Source organism: Phyllobates terribilis, unplaced genomic scaffold, assembly GCF_046119375.1.
Source record: "Phyllobates terribilis strain yellow unplaced genomic scaffold, ASM4611937v1 Scaffold_4__5_contigs__length_816908805, whole genome shotgun sequence".
Taxonomy (NCBI): Eukaryota; Metazoa; Chordata; class Amphibia; order Anura; family Dendrobatidae; genus Phyllobates; species Phyllobates terribilis.
In genome coordinates this window covers 158,759,470-158,779,137 of record NW_027362764.1, presented here as the reverse complement: position 1 = coordinate 158,779,137, position 19,668 = coordinate 158,759,470, and the positions used below count along the sequence as shown (strand labels likewise).

Here is a 19,668-nt window from a genome sequence, read left to right as displayed (position 1 = left end):
GAGGTGTGATAACGTGGAAAGAGGGCCGATTAGTCTGTGGCAACTAACGCCCCATCAACTAGACAAAGCCCTAATTAGCATAGGAAACTGGGACATTATAAATGCTTTATACAGGGCTGGTTAGGGAGGGACTTTAGTTCTACATAAGTGAATGCTGCTGGGTTTGAGGGCATGGGGGACATGACAGGTTCCCTTTAAACTCTGTGTCCTGAGAACACAGAAGCAGTCAGTCGAATAATAGACAGAGTGAAAGAACTGCACACTTATGCTTCAAATGGGATTTATTTACAATATTTCCTATCCATTGGCTACACTGAAGAAACTACAGTATTACGTGAAAAACCTTTCATCAGACGTATAGGCTATGATCACTGCATATAGGTGAAGGGATCCAGGGCACAGGGTGGGATTTCGCCAAACAGGGACCACCAGGATCAAACTGGATCAGGGCCTGCCGGTGTCACATCGACCGCCATGTTTGTGTTCCACTAATACTCAAAGGAGATAGTTTAAAATGCAATAAATAACTATTGCAGTATACTGTACAAATATGTAAAAAATAGTTAAACCTTTTTTTAAATGAAAGAAAGAAAAAAAAACCATAACATTTCACATCCTCTCCTTTCTCCATTTAATCAATAAAATGTGTAAAGAATAAAACGTTCACAACTGTGGCGTCGCCTCTTCTGTAAAAGCCCCACATTTTAAAATATCACATAACTTTACACTGTAAACCTCACACGATAAATGAGAACTCCGGGATTGACATTGTCCGGTCACCGCACTTCACCCAAAAAATAGAATAAAAAGCACCTGAAATAGTGTCAATAAAACTACAACTCATCCCCACAGAAAACGACAGAACAATGTAGTAATGTCCTCGGAGTATGGAGACCCAGACTGGGCTTTATTCATTCTGCCTGGAAGCAGTAAGACAGAAAGCGTTATCGCCATAACCGTCCACTCCGGACTGAAGGCAGCGTCACCTGTATCCATTACAACCCACAAAGCATTGTATTTTATCTTTTACTACAGGAAGATGGGGAAGAATAAAACTAGTATTGACCACGGACGGAGGACTCTCCATAACCTTCGCCTGAACTATTGCAGTAGACTGCATGGTGTGCCCAGCTCGGCCACTAGATGGCAGCATACACTTTCTAATGAAGACGTCTGCGTCAATTTATGGGGAGAAAAAAAAATCGCCATCCAGCGGAATGCTCAGGAACTGCACCTCCTCTAACCCGGACATGTCCCCCTATAGTCTCTATATAGGCACGCTATACATATTGATAAGGTCACGTGCTTAGTTACCGAGCAGCCAATTGTTTTGATGAATGCGGCGTCTTCGCAACCAATAGCGGCGCAGGTTCTTGTGAGGTCAGGACAGCGGAAGGTTGTGCAGAGCAGGAAGCGGCACGTGAGATGTGGGCCCGGAGGCTGGGCCGGCTGTGTGTCCGGCTCTCTGCACCGAGTGGACGCTCCGGAACAGTTTCCAAATTACACCCTGGATTATGTCGGCACCATGCTGCTGTGTCTGCCGGGAGGACGTGTCCACAGCAGAGCCAGAGATACAGCACATACACGGCGGGTCCTGGCGGCACGGAGGACACTCCCGAGCCCGGTATACCCACCTTCTATAGATGGCACATGACAGTCGGGGCACGGCATCTGCACAGTGATGGGGCAGCTGTACACATCCCGTGTATGCCCTCCTGTACAGGTCATCCTCCCGTACTGCCCTCCTGGGGAGGGAGAGCCCACGCGTGGCCCTCCCGTACTGCCCTCCTGTGGAGGGAGAGCCCACTCGTGGCCCTCCCGTACTGCCCTCCTGGGGAGGGAGAGCCCACGCGTGGCCCTCCCGTACTGCCCTCCTGGGGAGGGAGAGCCCACTCGTGGCGCTCCCGTACTGCCCTCCTGGGGAGGGAGAGCCCACTCGTGGCCCTCCCGTACTGCCCTCCTGGGGAGGGAGAGCCCACTCGTGGCCCTCCCGTACTGCCCTCCTGGGGAGGGAGAGCCCACTCGTGGCCCTCCCGTACTGCCCTCCTGTGGAGGGAGAGCCCACTCGTGGCCCTCCTGTACTGCTGTGTGCTGGGAGTTCAGGGTACAACATCTACTTATTATCATACCTGGTGGCTCCCTGAAAAAAGGGGAGACCTCTTCCAAGAGTTGTCAGCCCATTGAAGCCTGGCCCTGCACCTAGATAACACTAAATGTTCTCTAATATGCTTGTAACAGACTGGTGACCCCATTAATGGCTGCTTGCCCGGCAGGTAGACAGTGTTCAAATAAGCAGATTAGCAATTCTCTTTCTGTGTTGCACCGTTCTCCTGTTTGATATTTTATGTATTACTGGCCACCGCTGCTACTGTTTGTTTTAGGCCACGGCCCCACTATCAGTATCTGGTCAGTATTTTTTCTCATGAGTGGGAACCAAAACCAGGTGAGGAACAATCAGAGAAAAGGTATAATAGAAACAAGTCACCAATTCTGCATTTATCACCCACTCCTGGTTTTGACTCCCACTCCTGAGAAAAAATATTGACCAAATACTGATAGTGGGGCCGTGGCCTTACACTGAGACCAATTGTGAAATGAGGAGCAGCCACCCCCTCCTGCACCTTCATTTCTACAGATCTGCCTCTTCCGGGTAGTAGACCAGGAGCAGCTCTACTGCTCACCTTCCCAAATCACCTTCCAGCCTGGTCGGCCCGCAGTCTACCGGACCCTTGCTCCCGGGGCTGTGTTCTGGCTGACGTGGATTACTAACAGCCACTGGGCCAGGGTCCTTTGAATCCTATTGCTCAAATCGAGTGATGGTGGGTTGATGCTGTTGAGTTTTAGAAAGGTGGATATATCTGATGGAGAAATAGTCACTTATCGCCTCCGTCACACGTCTGTATAAAACACGTTCACGAAAACCCGGTACCGGTGTCATGTGTGTGCCCTTTTTCACCATCAGTGTGGTCATCAGTGTTTTTCAGATGGATAAAGAAAGAAATAAATTACAAATCTTCTCCTATACTTTACAATATTAAACACGTAAAGCACATTGATGACACAGACTGTAGACTGACGCCATCCGTGAGCTGTACGTGTTTTTCGCGGACCCATAGACTTGTATTGGTCCTTGTCATCCGTGCTGCCGATACAAAACTGACATGTGCGCAGCCCCATAGGTTATAATGGATGCGTGTGGCGTCTGTAAGAAAAACGGATACAACATGTACTGGAAACACAGACGTGTGACGGAGGCCTGAAGTGTCAGTTCTCACAACAGTATAAAAATCGTTCATAGTTTCATCCAGAAAACTCGGTGATTTTTTTTCTCACTTCTCATCCATGTTCAATCCGTTTTTTACAGCAGCTATTAATCATTTTCAAACCATTTACAGTTTCCCATGTTCAATAACTGCAATGTATCAGTAAAAATCAGACGCCAGACTGTGATTCTGAACGCCATCGGATTTATTTTTTTTGTGCAGCCGCAGACTTGAATGGACGAGTCTCATCCAATTCATGATAGAAACTTGTGCATGCGGCAATTTTTTTTTTTTCACACACAGATTTGGGCAGTAAAAAGTCTGTCATCTGCACTGCCCCATTGAAAGAGCCCAAAACGGCAGTATATTGATGGAAAATGTTTTTTGTTGAAATCAGCATATAGAGAGATTTAATTCAAACACATTCACCAGAGTGTACAAGTCCCAGAAGCGAGGCCATCCTATAGTCTGTTGTATTCCGCATGGTTGGGTCGTGGTTGGTCTTGATTTTAAGCCATGTATATTTGTGTAGATATTTCTGATTGACACGCTGGAATTCTGGATGGTACAGAGGGGACGTCTGGGCCAAAGAAGTAAATGTTTGTGTAATCAGTATTACCTTGACATACCAGAGCCGGTATGTCACTCTCCACAAAGAGAAACGTTACCCCTTAGACCTCAGTCCAGAGCCTCTCACCTAGCCCAATCAGTTCTCATACTTTGCACTGATGAGGGCCAACAGCCCGAAACAGCGTGTCAGCAACTTGAGATTCTGATTTGGCTTTTATCCTAAGTCATATTGCACGACTTGTTAAAGGGTTGATTGTGACTTGTAGGATTGCTGCTACCAATAGGTGGCGCTATAGAGTACAAGTCCTCTTTTTTTTCTCTGAAGAGGCAATTTGCATGTGTAATCAGTGTAAGTGATACGGAGTATAAATGCAGCCTTAATGTTATTTTGGTGAGTTATGAGGAGATCCAGGACATGGCCAAGGCACAAAGTGTTTGTAGCAGGAGGAAGCAGTTGACTTGTGTCAAAGCCAGAAGACAGGTCTAGGGGGAAGAGCGTGAAGTAATGTTAGGAGGCTTTAGCAGATTAGTAGTTTCTTGGGTTAAAGGTTTTGTCTACTACTGGACAAGCCATTCTTAACTGCTAATGTGCCTCAGATAAAATAGAAAAAAAACCACAAACTCGCCATCCAGACCAGGGTTGCGGTGTTTCCAGGCGGTCACGTGGCCACTGATCAGCTGCACCTTTTCAGTCAGAGCAGATGTCTGTTTCATGTTGTTGAACAGGAGCTCACCACTCCTACAGTAGCACCCAAAAGTTTAACTTTTTTTTTTTTTTTAAAGTGTGATGATTCCCTCTGTCTGGTTGTTGTGATGCAATTTTCCTGGTGATTTTAGTAAACCGGTTGCTGCAAATGGTTGTCAGCTATAAGGAAGAAAATTGTATTTGAAATTGTTTTAGCCCTTTATGTGTTAGTTTTCAACATTTGCTGGGCCAAATTTTTGTATATTTTGTCATGGATAGTCAAATTTTGCCTAAATTTTTTTTTTTTTAATTTAGGTTTGTGTTTTTAGGTTAAAACATGGCAAAGACAAAGCCAAATTTATCACCAGATGTCAGGAAGCTTATTATTCTGAGAATGAAGTCAGGCAAAAGCCAAAAAGAGGAGCTATGGAATTCACCTGTTCTCAGAGTCAAGTGTCATGTACACTAAAGAAAGAAAAAGGTTACGGAACAGCTGACAAACCTAGAAGTGGACGACCATGGAAAACTTCCTCCAGAGTTGGTTACATTGTTAAGAAGTCAGAATCTGGTGTCCATAAAAGTGCTGTACAGATTTCCCAAAATGAATGAAGAATATGGGGTCAAAATGAGTCGCCAAACTGTGGTGCGACAGTTAAGAGCAGTAGGATTGAATGCACAAGTTCCAGTCAAGAAGCCTTTCGACTCTGCAAAAAATTGGAAGGTCCGACTTGAGTTTGCTAAAGACCACAGCCAATGGAAAGAGATCGATTGGTCTAAGGTGTTGTGGTCGCGTGAATCCAAGTTTAATCTGTTTGGTAGTGATGGCAAGCACTATGTATACTGCCCGATTGGAAAATGTAATGATGTAAGGTACCAACCACCTACAGTGAAACATGGTGGTGGCAATGTCATTGTTTGGGGCTGCTTTTCTGTGTCTGCCATTGGCCCTGTGAATAGAATTGATGGAAATATGAATGCTACCATGTACAAGGATATACTGGAGAATGTAATGCTGCCACATGGTAAAACCAAAGTAGGCAGGGGATGGAAATTCAAGCAAGACAATAATCCTAAGCACACATCCAATTTAGTCAAAAGTTGGTTAGCAAAGAAAAATGTTCGCCTGTTGCAATGGCCAAACCAATCACCTGATTTACACGCTAAAGAGCACCTTTGGGATGAGTTAGGGTGACGAGTTGGGGCCCATACCCATAGCAATAAAGATGAATTGTTTTCAGATTTGCAAACGGAATGGAGAAAGATCCCTCAAGATGCCTTGAATACCCTAGTGCATACGTGTCAAACTCCGGCACTTGGGCCAAATCTGGCCCGCAGGGTGGTTATATTTGGCCCGCGACACCAGAACCGCTACCCCTATGTGGGGTTATTATTCTGTATGGAGGACTATGGGGGGCCTATTATTCTGTATGGAGGACTATGGGAGGCCCATTATTCTATGTGGAGGACTATGTGGGGCCATTATTCTGTATGGAGGACTATGTGGGGCCCATTATACTGTATACTGGCTGGCCTGCGCCGTCGTCCAAGTTTTTCATTTTGGCCCTCTGTGTGTTTAAGTTTGATATCCCTGCTCTAGTGGCTTCAATGCCCCGTCGGTGTGGTGCTGTAATTATAGCAAGAGGTTATGCTACATGTCAGGGATCACAACACACAGAGACGACATCGGGGAGATCATGCGATATCTCGCCGTGCTGTCCGTATTTTATCCGGAATCACGAGCACGCGATCCAGACTACTTGCTACGTGGATACCGGCAAGCGACCAGTGAGAGTATGGCGTCACACCTCTGGGTTCCAAAGCCTGGAATCTGTGTTTACGCCCTCCATACAGTCACTGTCAGCTTCACAATAGCCCAATTATTATTATCCTCTGCCACCACCGGCCGAGTTTGAAATATAATACAGGCCTGGCCGGACGCCTGCGTTTTGGTAGCGTATATGACTTCGGGGAAGGGAATGATTACAGAAAAAAGAAACAGAACTATTAAATTTTATATTTAATCCAAAAGGGAGGCAGTGTTTAGGAAAAATATATACAAGGATGTTACAAAGGAGACATTAAAATACATAAGCAGTTACATAAAATAAACAGGATGCTATTCTGGTGTTTTTGCGCTACAGCTCTATGTAGCGTTTTTCAGCGGCAGAAAAAAATATCCCTATCATTCCCTCGCTGATTTTACCTTTAAAAATATGGGTCCAATTATTGCCGGACATACGGAACCACATTTCATATTTCGTTTCCGAGTCGGCGTGGCTGGAAATTTCTGTTAAACTCTCTTTAAAGCAGGCTTTCCCAGTTTCACACAAATTAGTGCAATCCTGCCAGTAATTGCCCCCTGCATTTCCAAGGACAAGAGGCTCTCATCTTAACGAAGTTTGGTGACGCTTCTTGGCTGGCATTTGTTTGTGTAAGGCCTTTTGGCTGTGGGTGAAAATTTGCAGGAAGACACTGTATAATTGTCATCTCTGGACAAACACTACAGGAGAGGGCATGGGAGAAGGGGCTAATATTCTGTTCATGTTTTCCTGACATTAATATGTCCCTGACACTACAAAATACTAAGTTATGGCACTGTAAACTATGAATTACTCTGTTGTGATTAATAAATACCGTATTTTCCGTAGTATAAGACGACTGGGTGTATAAGACGACCCCCAACTTTTCCAGTTAAAATATAGAGTTTGGGATATACTCGCCGTATAAGACTACCCCTCTTTTAACGCACATACAGTAAAAATAAAAATCAGGGGTATGTAAAAAAGAGAGCGGTGCTGTGCGCAGATAAACAAGCCTCTTTCACTTGTCTGGCCCGCCCTTGTATTACCTCCTTCTCTGCCTCTCAAATCTCGCACATGCGCACCTGTGCCGCTTCACTGCAGTCCTCAGGAACGAGATCTGAGAGGCAGAGAAGGAGGTAATACAAGGGCAGGCCAGACGAGTGAAAAAGGCGTGTTTTTCTGGGCACAGCACCGCTCTTTCTCTTTTTTCCATACTCTGGGCGTCCCGGAGGCCTGAAGCTTGCTTCACTTACACTTTCCTGGTGAGGCGCCCCCTCACCTCGTCACTGCAGTCCTTAGGAGTGAGATCAGAGAGGCAGAGAAGGAGGTACCAGTAATAGGATACAAGGGCGGGCCACAGGGATGCGCTACCGCTCTGATAGTCTTGGAGACAGGGAGGGCTTATAAATTACCATAAATACCGTATTTTTCGGACTATAAGACGCACGTAGGTTTTAGAGGAGGAAAATAGAAAAAAAAATGTAAGCAAAAAATGTGTTCACAATGTCATTTTAAGGGGGAGGGGGTCTTCTGCTGACACTGGTATAGGGGTAATGTCCCCCAATTCTGACAATATCCCCCATCCTGGTACATATGCTCCCCCCTTCCTTTTATACATGGCCCCCCATCCCCATCCTGTTATGCCTGGCATCCCTCCATCCTGGTATGCATGGCACCCCTCATCCCTGTCCTGGTATGCATGGCACCCCTCATTCCTATCCTGGTATGCATGGCACCCCTCATCCCCATCCTGGTATGCATGGCACAGCAATCCCCATCCTGGTATGCATGGCACAGCAATCCCCATCCTGGTATGCATGGCTCAGCAAGCCCCATCCTGGTATGCATGGCACCCCTCATCCCTGTCCTGGTATGCATGGCACCCCTCATCCCTATCCTGGTATGCATGGCACCCCTCATTCCTATCCTGGTATGCATGGCACCCCTCATCCCCATCCTGGTATGCATGGCACAGCAATCCCCATCCTGGTATGCATGGCTCAGCAAGCCCCATCCTGGTATGCATGGCACCCCTCATCCCTGTCCTGGTATGCATGGCACCCCTCATTCCTATCCTGGTATGCATGGCACAGCAATCCCCATCCTGGTATGCATGGCACAGCAATCCCCATCCTGGTATGCATGGCTCAGCAAGCCCCATCCTGGTATGCATGGCACCCCTCATCCCTGTCCTGGTATGCATGGCACCCCTCATCCCCGTCCTGGTATGCATGGCACCCCTCATTCCTGTCCTGGTATGCATGGCACCCCTCATTCCTGTCCTGGTATGCATGGCACCCCTCATTCCTGTCCTGGTATGCATGGCACCCCTCATCCCCATCCTGGTATGCATGGCACCCCTCATCCCCATCCTGGTATGCATGGCACAGCAATCCCCATCCTGGTATGCATGGCACCCCTCATCCCCGTCCTGGTATGCATGGCACCCCTCATCCCCGTCCTGGTATGCATGGCACCCCTCATCCCCGTCCTGGTATGCATGGCACCCCCTTATCCCTGTGCTGGTATGCATGGCACCCCTCATCCTTATTTTGGTATGCATGGTCCCCCTAATCCCCATCATGCTGCACATAAAAAAAAAATAAACACTCCTCCTCACCTTTCTTCTCTCCTCCAGCGCTGTGTCCTGTCTGCCCGCACTGATCTCGCCACTACCACGCGGCTCACAAGGAGAGATCAGCTGCTGGAAGTCACTGCTCCCCATGCCGGGACTGTGTGCGCGGGGAGCAGTGACTTCATGCTCCTTAATAGCCGGCACACAGCATAGCCACAGCGCGGCTCCTGCTGCTGCCGGGCGATCGCGTGTGCCCGCTATTAAAGGGCATGAATATTCACCCATGATTCATGTCAGTACACTTGGTGCAACAGCTCTCCAAAGTGTGATCACTCCTTTTTAGATGCAGACTAACAAGCAGATCTAATTTGATGCAGGTGTTAGTTTTGGAAATTAAAATTTACAGGGTGATTCCATAATTTTTTCCTCAGAATTGAGTGATTCCACAATTTTTTCCCTCTGCTTGGTCTGAAAAAAATTACCCTTACGGAGTACCACATTTTTTTACTTGATTTCTTTTAGTGTTTCTTAAAGCCGTAAAGTTGCCATTTGAAATGACTTTAGTTTTGTGCCATGTCTGTGATCTGCTTTTCAACAACATTAAACAACTGAATGAACATCCTCCGAGCCCGGTGCTTCCATAATTTTTGCCAGGGGTTGTAAATGACCATACCTATATTCAAAAGCATTTTGGTTAAAATTAAGTTTTTGCATGATGACAACTTCATGCACTTTCAATTCATCACCAGGGAAATGGCATCACAACAACCAGACAGAAGTATTCACACTTTTTTTTATAAAAAAAAAAAAAAAAAAAAAGCAAAACGTTTGGTCGCCACTGTATGTCTCCCCCAGCTTCCTGCTCAACGGGGGCAGTGAGTTCCTGATTGATTGACTGTTTGGACCAGCAGCATGATTGTGGCACTGACTCAAGGTTTGCGCTCTCTGATGCTGCAAGCAGAGGCGGCCTTGTCTTGTTCAGTGATTACAAGCTCTATATGAAAAAAAAAGCTTGTAAGTGCTCTGCTCCTTGACTAGGCTTCATATGTTATGGGGAAGGTATAGAATCCAGCTATATCCTGTTCCTGTCTGGGAAAGATGGGTGGATAAGGGTGCACGGCTGACAAAGCTCCACTGTTTCCCAATCGCTGTGCTGCATGTTGTAGATGTATTATTACAGTAATCTCTTGTGCTGTTTGTTGCAGATGAAGATCTTCAAAAGTTTAATATTAAAGTACTTGTAAATTTGCTAAGACAAGAAAACGGCAAAGATCTGTGTGTCATCCGAGTGCCCCCGGAGATGAAATACGTTGACTATTTTGTAGTTGTTGGAGGAACATCAACACGGCATCTCCAAGCTATGGCCCAATACATATTGAAAGTGGTAAAAACTTTATCTACTTATGAGCGTGGCTACAGAGCGTCTCCTATCACTAGTAAATGTGTGAATGTTTCCCACTGTCCTAGAACTTGGATTAAGATGTAGGGCTCAAGAGATCAGATATTTTCTGAATTTCCTGGCTGTATTGTCCCCTCTAGTAACAGTGTTGCACTCCCACCCATTAAAAGGGGTTGTCCACTAAGACAGCCCCTTCTCAATCCTTATGTTTCCCTTTTGTAAAATAATAACACCTTTACCCCCCTCCGGTGCCTTTCCAGCTGTGTCGGCACTGGCTCTCCCGGGCATCACGTGACACTAGTTTCAGGGATCGCGTGATATCACGCGATCCCTGTGACTAGTGTCACGTGATGCCCGGGAGAGCCAGTGCAGACACTGCTGGAAAGGCGCTGCCACAGGAGGCGAGTGTAGGTGTTATTATTTTACAATGGTAAAACGTAGGGATTGAGCAGGGGTTGTCTGAGTAGTGGACAACTCCTTTAACAATATTCTTACCTCCCCAACACTACTTGTAACAGCAGTGTAGCCCCCTTTTTTTCCTAGTTTCCCCCACTTTGCTATCCCCGGTAGTCACAGTGATGTTGACCCTCAACACAACAGCACACCTGGCTCACTAGCCCTATTCAGTTGAGTGGAGCTTTGCCAGTTGGCCGAAGCCCTGCTGTACAGGAGAGACTGTTATATGGTTAGGAGAAAAGTAAGTTTCCGCACTCGTCTAATGAAACATCCAAGTAGAGCAGAATAGCCTTATGAGCCTATGCATTTTGAAACGTTATTAAATGCTTCACAGTAGTGTCTAAGAACTTTTTAATAATATCAGCTTGAAATGCGTAGGCTCATAAGGCTATTCTTTTCTACTTGGATGTTTTGGCAGTTTTTTATGGCACCCACTAGCCAGCAAGGAACCTTTGCCATCTACTGTCTACTTGACCATCACGTGGCATGATCTATCTTGGATATTTAATTCTTGGAAGGTGAGCTGGAGAAATGTTCCTTTCTTCCTCCTGTATGTGGGCTGAAGAAAGGAGTCAATGCAGTGGTCTCCTTCATTCTCAAAATTGTTGGTCTCTAAGCTGTCTGACTCATGTTGATGATGAAGTAATGGCAAACGTTAGTGATATGCTAACATTTTATGAGATCGGACAAACCCCTTTAAATTAAGTTCAACATTGTTTTATGTCCCTGTGTGTAGGTGACGATGAGTATTTTGTATACTTCCATCTTCTGGACATAATGAGTCAGTTTTCCTTACTAATATGCTTAGTTTGTATACAGATTGCATTATATGTCTGGTAAAGAGAACTGTGGGAATGAAAAGTCATATCTTGTTTTTCAGTATAAGTTTCTGAAGGGAGAAAATGAGCCACACGTTTGCATAGAGGGAAAGGACACAGATGATTGGATGTGTATAGATTTTGGTAAGAAGTACTTTTTTTTTTTTTCCCGATGCATTAACTTCACGTATCCTATTAATTACATTCAGAAGGTTATTCCCAATGTTTTAAGCTATTATCTGGCCATAGACTAGGCATTAACTTGTTGATCAGTGGCGTTTCAACCGCTAGGAACCTCAGTGATACTAAGGGGGGGTATGGAGAAGACCTGCAGAACTGAGGTGGTCACCGCTGCACCATTCATTCCCTGTGGGGCTGCTGGTGGAAGCAGAGTGCCGTACTAGGCTCTGTCCAGCAGTCCCATAGAGAATGAATGGCTCTGAATATGAAGCCATTGTCCCATTCCATCGGAGCACTTCAAAGCGATCCAGAGATCGGACCCCCATCGATTTAGCAAGTTGTTGGGGATAATGCTTCAAGTGTGGCTGTGCTAATTCCTGCATCCGAGCCCTATTCAGGCTTAGTTGCACATAGAGATGAGCAAATGTGCCTGCATGAACAATGACGGGGCTTTACCCACCACCTGTTAATTAATGGGGTCCCCAGGACCCTTGTTTACCAATGTTCTTTTTGCCTGGCTCTTTCCAAAACTCCATTAGACTTAAAGGAGAGAAACAAACTATCATCTCTCCATTAAAGTCATTGTTGATTGCCACTTTAAAACTGCAGATTGAAGTCCAGGACGCAGTTCCGAAAAGGATAGCAGATAAATACTAAAATTAATGTACTCACATGAGTCATTTATTCATGGTTTCCAATTCCACATTAGAAACATGTTTTCAATCATGTCATTTTTTTAACTACGTGTGTATGCATGTGTAATACGGTGTATATATAATTACACATACCGTACATACACACGTAGTTAAATAAATATATATGTAACTAGATGGTGGCCCGATTCTAACGCATCGGGTATTCTAGCATATGTCTCCCGACCCTCCTTTATAATGCCCCATGCAGGAAGTCACATCCCCCATATATAATACCCCATGCAGGATGTCACATCCCCCCTATAAAATGCCCCATGCAGGAAGTCACATCCCACTATAGTGCCCCATGCAGGATGTCACATCCCCCCTATATAATACCCCATGCAGGATGTCACCTCTCTCCCATATAATGCCCCATGTAGGATGTCACCTCTCCCCCCCATATAATGGCCCATACAGGATGTCACCTCTCCCCCCATATAATGCCCCATGCAGGCTGTCACATCCCCCCTATATAATACCCCATGCAGGATGTCCCATCCCCCCATAGTGCCCCATGCAGGTCCCCTGTGGCCCCATACAAAAAAAAATCCAATACTCACCTCACTGCTTCTCTGGACTCCAGCGTAGCCGGCATCTTCACGCTGTGCGCTGTGACCAGTCAGGAGAGAGCGCGGTGTAAAGACGTCACCACGCCCTCTGACCTGAGACGCCACAGAGCATCAGCGGAAGACACAGGAGCTGCTGCGCAGGCACGGGGAGGGGTAAGTATGGCGCCGGGTGCCGGGATCCTGATCGAGCGGGGGAGGGACGGGAGGAGAGGGGAGGGGAGAGGAGGGGAAAGGAGGGGAGAGGAGGGAGGGGCGTCACACTTGTCCTCGGGAGATAAGCGGCCGTAGCCGCTGATCTTCCGACGATAGCCGCATTCAGGTCAGCGGCGCCTGCGGTCTGGGGACTTATGCTGCATCTCCCGGCTGCATCGCCGCTGACCTCCGTGCCACATATGAGCCTCTAATGGCCGCCATGTTTTTCTGAAATGCCGCGGCCAATCAGCAACCCGGGATTTCCAGGACGGACGGAAGGACGGGATAAGACAATTATATAGATGTATGTATGTATGTATGTGTGTGTGAAAAAAAAAATATATATATATATATCTATATCTATTTATTCGTTGTATTGTTTCTTTTTAACTAGGGGCTATTGTCGTTCATTTCATGCTGCCTGAAACCAGAGACACCTATGAACTGGAGAAGTTGTGGACTTTGCGCTCATATGATGACCAGTTGTCTGATATACCAGAGGAGATTTTACCTTCAGATTTTACATTCGGACTCCATGAGCATAAAGAGTGATAAATGTATGTGTCCGTGTGTATACCCGCCGCCTAGAGCTGCCCAGCGGGATTCCTTTCAACATTTCAAAGTTATATGCCATAGTGGCAGGTTATAATTAAAGCGATAATGGAAAGAAGCAATCTGCGTTTTTGTACCTCCGTACACCCATTTTATTTTGTTAGGTCCAACAATTTGAGTGGCTTAATCTTAAAATTGGTCTTTTAAAACAACTACTTTATTTTGTGTTGTTATTGTGCTCCATATCGCTTTGTTTCCTGCACATAAGCTTCTGGGTACCTTCAGCCACCACTTCTCGTAGCCTCCGGAAGATACAGGTGCATCTCACAAAATTAAAGTAAACTTTTTGATGATATTCTATTTCAGTTCTTCAATCCAAAAAGTGAAACTCATATATTATATAGAGTCATTACAAACAGGGTGATCTACTTCAAGTGCTTATTTCTGTTAATGTTGATGATTATGGATTACAGCCAATGAAAACACAAAAGTCATTATCTCAGTAAATTAAAACAATTAACAAAAAACACGTGCAAAGGCTTCCTAAGCGTTTAAAAAGGTCCCTTAGTCTGTTTCAGTAGGCTCCACAATCATGGAGAAAACTGCTGACTTGACAGATGTCCAGAAGGCAGTCATTGACACACTCCATAAGGAGGTTAAGCCACAAAAGGTCATTGCTAAAGAAACTGGCCGGTCACAGAGTGCTGTATCCAAGCATATTAATGGAAAGTTGAGTGGATGGAAAAGGTGTGGTAGAAAAAGGTGATTCACCCCCCCTTCCCCATCAGTGGACGTCAGGCCCTCATACCACCCTCATGGAGTTGGTTTCTAACCGTTTGTGCAGACACATGCACATTTGTGGCCTGCTGGAGGTCATTTTGAAGGGCTCTGGCAGTGCTCCTCCTGTTCCTCCTTGCCCAACACCGTGCAGGACGCTTGGCATTTGCCGCAGAACACCAGGATTGGCAAAGTTGCCACTGGCGCCCTGTGCTCTTCACAGATGAAAGAAGGTTCACACTGAGCACATGTGACAAAGTCTGGAGATGCCGTGGAGAGCGATCTGCTGCCTGCAACATACTTCAGCGTGACCGATTTGGCAGTGGATCAGTAATGGTGTGGGGTGGCATTTCTTTGGAGGGCCGCACAGCCCTCCATGTGCTCGCCAGAGGTAGCCTGACTGCCATTAGGTACCGAGATGAGATCCTCAGACCCCTTGTGAGACCATATGCTGGTGCGGTTGGCCCTGGGTTCCTCCTAATGGAGGACAATGCCAGACCTAATGTGGCTGGAGTGTGTCAGCAGTTCCTATAAGAGGGAAGGCATTGAAGCTATGGACTGGCCCACCTGTTCCCCAGACCTGAATCCGATTGAGCACATCTGGGACATCATGTCTCGCTCCATCCACCAAGGTCACGTTGCACCACAGACTGTCCAGGAGTTGGCGGATGCTTTAGTCCAGGTCTGGGAGGAGATCCCACAGGAGACCATCAGCAACCTCATCAGGAGCATGCCCAGGCGTTGTAGGGAGGTCATACAGGCACATGGAGGCCACACACTATACTGAGCCTCATTTTGACTTGTTTTAAGGACATTACATCAAAGTTGGATCAGTCTGTAGTGTGTTTTTCCACTTTAATTTTGGGGGTGACTCCAAATCCAGGCCTCCATTGGTTAATAAATTTGATTTCCATTGATGATTTTTGTGTGATTTTGCTGTCAGCACATTCAACTTTGTACAGAACAAAGTATTCAATGAGAATATTTCATTCATTCAGATCTAGGATGTGTTATTTGAGTGTTCCCTTTATTTTTTTGTATGACCAGAATATTCAGGGCCTCTTTTAAGTCAATCACCAGAGATTTTCAGAGAAAAATAGAACTGGCTGCAGTCATGCAAACAGGCTCTGAATCATGCTGCTCGTGGCTTGGAAAACAATATATAAATTGGTCCCGCTGTGAAGCACTGAGCGGTGAGACTTCGAATGAACGGTCATCCTGCGCTGACAAAGTCTCTTTAAGCATGTATACCTTCCCACCTACTTCTTTTTTCCTCTATCTCAACCCCCCCACCTCCTCACCACCCATTCTTTGATTGACAGCTCTGGCTTTATAGAGGCAGAGACAGATGGAAAACAAGCAGGTGGGAAGGTAACAAATAGTTGGTCACATCAATGGTGCATTGAGCGCCAGGTACTTAGTTTGAACAGTCATTCTTTCCCTTTAAATAAGCGATTATCCTTTGTCCAGATCAGGGACTGTTACTTTTCACATGAAGATTGAACTAGGTTTTTCCATAGTTTGCAGTGGAAACATTTCAGTAAGGGGCCCATGTATCTCCTTTATCAACTGCCGATGAAGCTGGCAATTAAAATATGTATAGGGGAAAGATCTAGGATCTTAAAACTTAAAAAAAAACAAAGTATTAACAGAGGATGAGTCATTTCTTTAGTTTCTAACAAGGGGATGAAAATTTTGAAGAACTCATCCGCCATGTCTACCAAAATATTACTAAGGAGATACAACTAGCCCTTCAGGATCTTAAAGCTGATCCATCTATATGTAAACCGGCTGACAAGGGGGGGTGCACTGGTTATTATGAACAAAAATTGTTATATTGACAAAATAAGGAGACAATTTACCGATAGGGAAGTGTATGCACCAAATAATTGTGTCCCTAAATGGCAGATACTTGAGGAGATCCGATCAGTGGTTGAGGGGCTTTTGCTTCAGGGGTGATCGATTATGACATACAGAACATCCAATTACACCTGTTGTGTACGTGCTTCCCAAGATGCACGCGGAGCTGGAGAATCCTCTTGGCTGACTCAGTCGCCAACGCATAGGTAAGGAACTGAAAACAGACTACAGTATTGTCTTGTGTGGTTATGTAGCCAGAATTAGGTAATCTGTTCTGAATACAGGAGATTTTGGTGGAAAAGATTAAAGAGCTGCAGGTCCCTGATGGAGCTTTTCTGGTCTCATTTGATGCATGTAGTTTATGAAAGTCTATTGACCTGTAGTCAGATTAATGTTCTTCACTACCCTTGATAGGGCTGGTGTAGCAGTGGAACACTGGATTCATATTATCAATGTTAAATATTATCCTATATAGAAACTAATGTTTCAGGATGAGTTTTTTGGACAAACACAGAATATTGTAATAGTGGCCCATATAGCCACCACTTATGCCAACCTATTCATGGAGGAATTTGAGGAGTCATTTGTGTAATAGTTGAGCCTTCAGACATTGTAGGGGGTTCCATCTGCGGTACATTGATAATATGATAATATCTTCACTATATGGACTGTTGGACTCCAGTGTTGCTTTTGTTTGGGGACGGTAGGTGTGTGTGTGTGTGTGTGGTGTGTTAGACTGATTTACATACAAAATGGCAATTAGTGACCAATTTACTTGCAAAGACAATAGATATACAATAACAAGGCATTTTTAATAGTTTCCTTCCTATTGCAACAATTATGTCACTCTCAAAGAGTCTGAGGAGAGTTGACAGAAACATAACTGATCCTCTGAAGAAAATTTATTATGAGGAGAGGATTGATAAATTCAGAGATAAGCGTTACCTGAAACAAGAGCAGGGTTTTAGTACAATGTCGGATTAAAAAAAGATAAGGAAAAGGAATAGACACATACCATTTGCATCCAGTTACTGGATTGGCCATAGCTTATGAAGATATTGCCCTACCGTACAGGACTCCCACCTTGGGGTGAAGAGTTTAGGGGTCCACCGACTATCTCCTCACGTAGTGATTTCATTTTACGATAGGACATAGTCAGGGCTGATGTGGATGGTAGTAGTATCCCTAAGCAGTAGTTTTTGTTACAGCCACATAAATGGTATATTTTACTGATGAAGAAGGAAGATACCTTTGAAAGCATTTGAGGATCTTTATTGGCTCACAGGACACTCTGTAGGGGGTGACGCCACATCATTTGAGCAGCTGCTTTGTGATTGTGGATAGTGTTGTTTCAGTAGCACCGGACAGGCCGCTCCAGCCAGGACCTTACATGTAAAATGTATTCCAAGAATTACAACAGCACATGGAAGCAGTGTCATTACAGACACACCAGGACGTTAGAAGGCATCACCGTACGACAATGTATTGATGTGGACTGGCCTACCCTGTTCCTGCTCCTGAAGACAACAGACACGCCATGTGAATACAGTCGTGCGGTTTTATATGTAAATGTAATTGTCTAAAACTAAACTAATAATGCATACATGTCAAACTCCGGCCCGTGGGCCAACTCTGGCCTGCAGGGTTATGTTTGGTCCACGACCCCAGAACCGCCACCCCTCTGTAGAGCCATTATTCTGTATGGAGGACTATGTGGAGCCCATTATACTGTATACTGGTTGGCCCTCGAGTTTGTCCAAGTTTTTCATTTTGGCCCTTTGTGTGTTTAAGTTGGACATCCCTGGTCTAATGTAATGTATTATGGTGATGTACAGCATGTAAGGTGTTAATGCATAATGTGAGTATAACAAAGATAAGCTTAGGATATAGAATAAGGATAATAGGTTTAGCATATAAGCTAGGAACTGGTTAAGGATAGAACTAGCCCAGTTGGTGGGCACTAGTGTTAATAAAGGGGGCGCACATCCTGGTTTGAGAGCGTTCAGTGTCAGTTAGTGAAGGTCAAGTTCGGGTGCGGTGGGTTGCTAGGGGCAGCATGTGTCTCTTGTTCCAGACAGTGGGAGGCATTACTGGGATCCCGAGTGGTCACCCTGTCACGTCCGGAGATTAAGGTCAGGCGTAAGGGGCTTCCGACCACATAGGGATTGGAATAGATGGAAGGTGATGGATGGTCCCAGGTGCACTGGCGAGGTGGACGAGAAATTCCCGAGACTGATAGAATCAATGGGCTTGGGGATTGTCCAGGACAAGCTAGCGACAGGACTGGAGAGGAGTTGTGCTAAGGAGGAGGAAAATGTGAATTGCTGTGCACTATCCCACCTGATGAACTTGGACTGTGTAGTAAATGTTTTACCGTTACAAAGAACTTGGTGTCCCATGCATTGTGTATGGTGGCTCAGGAGGATGTAAGCCTGGAGGCCTGCAGCCTACAAGTGAGCGTGATGCACCCCACACTCTACAGACAAGGGGTTACCCAGTATGCTGTAAAGTGCCAGAGCGAGACCGGACAGCAGCTCGGCCATTTATCCATACAGGTAGGACCTACTACCGCATCACTCAGTGGCTCTCGTTTTCTCTAGCATATCCCAGGGATGACTGAATTCCAGAATTAGTCCAACAGACACACAAGCGCAGTTTGCCCATTTATTTTATTCAAGGTTTTTTTGTGCACAAGCAGGCAGTTAGTGCGCCGCTTACTGAAGCTATGTGTATAGGGGTGGAGGCATTTGTGTACCCTATATTCAGAATATATAGATGTAAATAGTAACTTTTTGGAGGTCTAAATACCACAAGCCTAATCATCAGTATGCAGACTTTATGAACAGGTGTTTGTGGAGGGGGTGTGATGTGAACCATGTGATATTTTGTGATCAGTTATCCAGGATGATTATAGACTTATTTATCAATGGGTACCATGGATCCCTCCATGTGTATCTGTGTATGGCATCTGTCCTGGCAGGGGTTGGTTCATTTTGTTCCTCTGGTTGCGATTGACAAGCATGGGAGGTATCAGCCATGTGATCAACCCTGCGGTAGAGTGTTTTGGCATCGCTGGCACATCTGTGATGTGTATTTGCTTGGTAATGGTGCCGATCATGTGACTAGTGTCTGATCAGGATTGGTGCAGTGATGACATCTCAGGCCGCTGATCTATTGTCTTAGGGCGTCTTTGATCGGACCTGGCATCTTGACACTGCACTTTGTTGCCCCTGTATTCCTTAAGGGCGAGTCATAGGATTATGGTTTGACTTATT

General features: G+C 45.5%; 1 protein-coding gene across 1 annotated transcript; it reads left to right on the top strand.

Annotated features, from left to right (window-relative positions):
• The first annotated feature begins 1,351 nt into the window (after positions 1-1,351).
• MALSU1 (mitochondrial assembly of ribosomal large subunit 1) lies at positions 1,352-13,968 on the top strand. Its single transcript, XM_073676545.1, has 4 exons — positions 1,352-1,624; positions 10,101-10,279; positions 11,631-11,712; positions 13,599-13,968. The coding sequence occupies exons 1-4, from the start codon at positions 1,426-1,428 to the stop codon at positions 13,754-13,756; spliced, it is 618 nt and encodes a 205-aa protein (XP_073532646.1). The 5' UTR covers positions 1,352-1,425; the 3' UTR covers positions 13,757-13,968.
• The last annotated feature ends 5,700 nt before the right edge of the window (positions 13,969-19,668 follow it).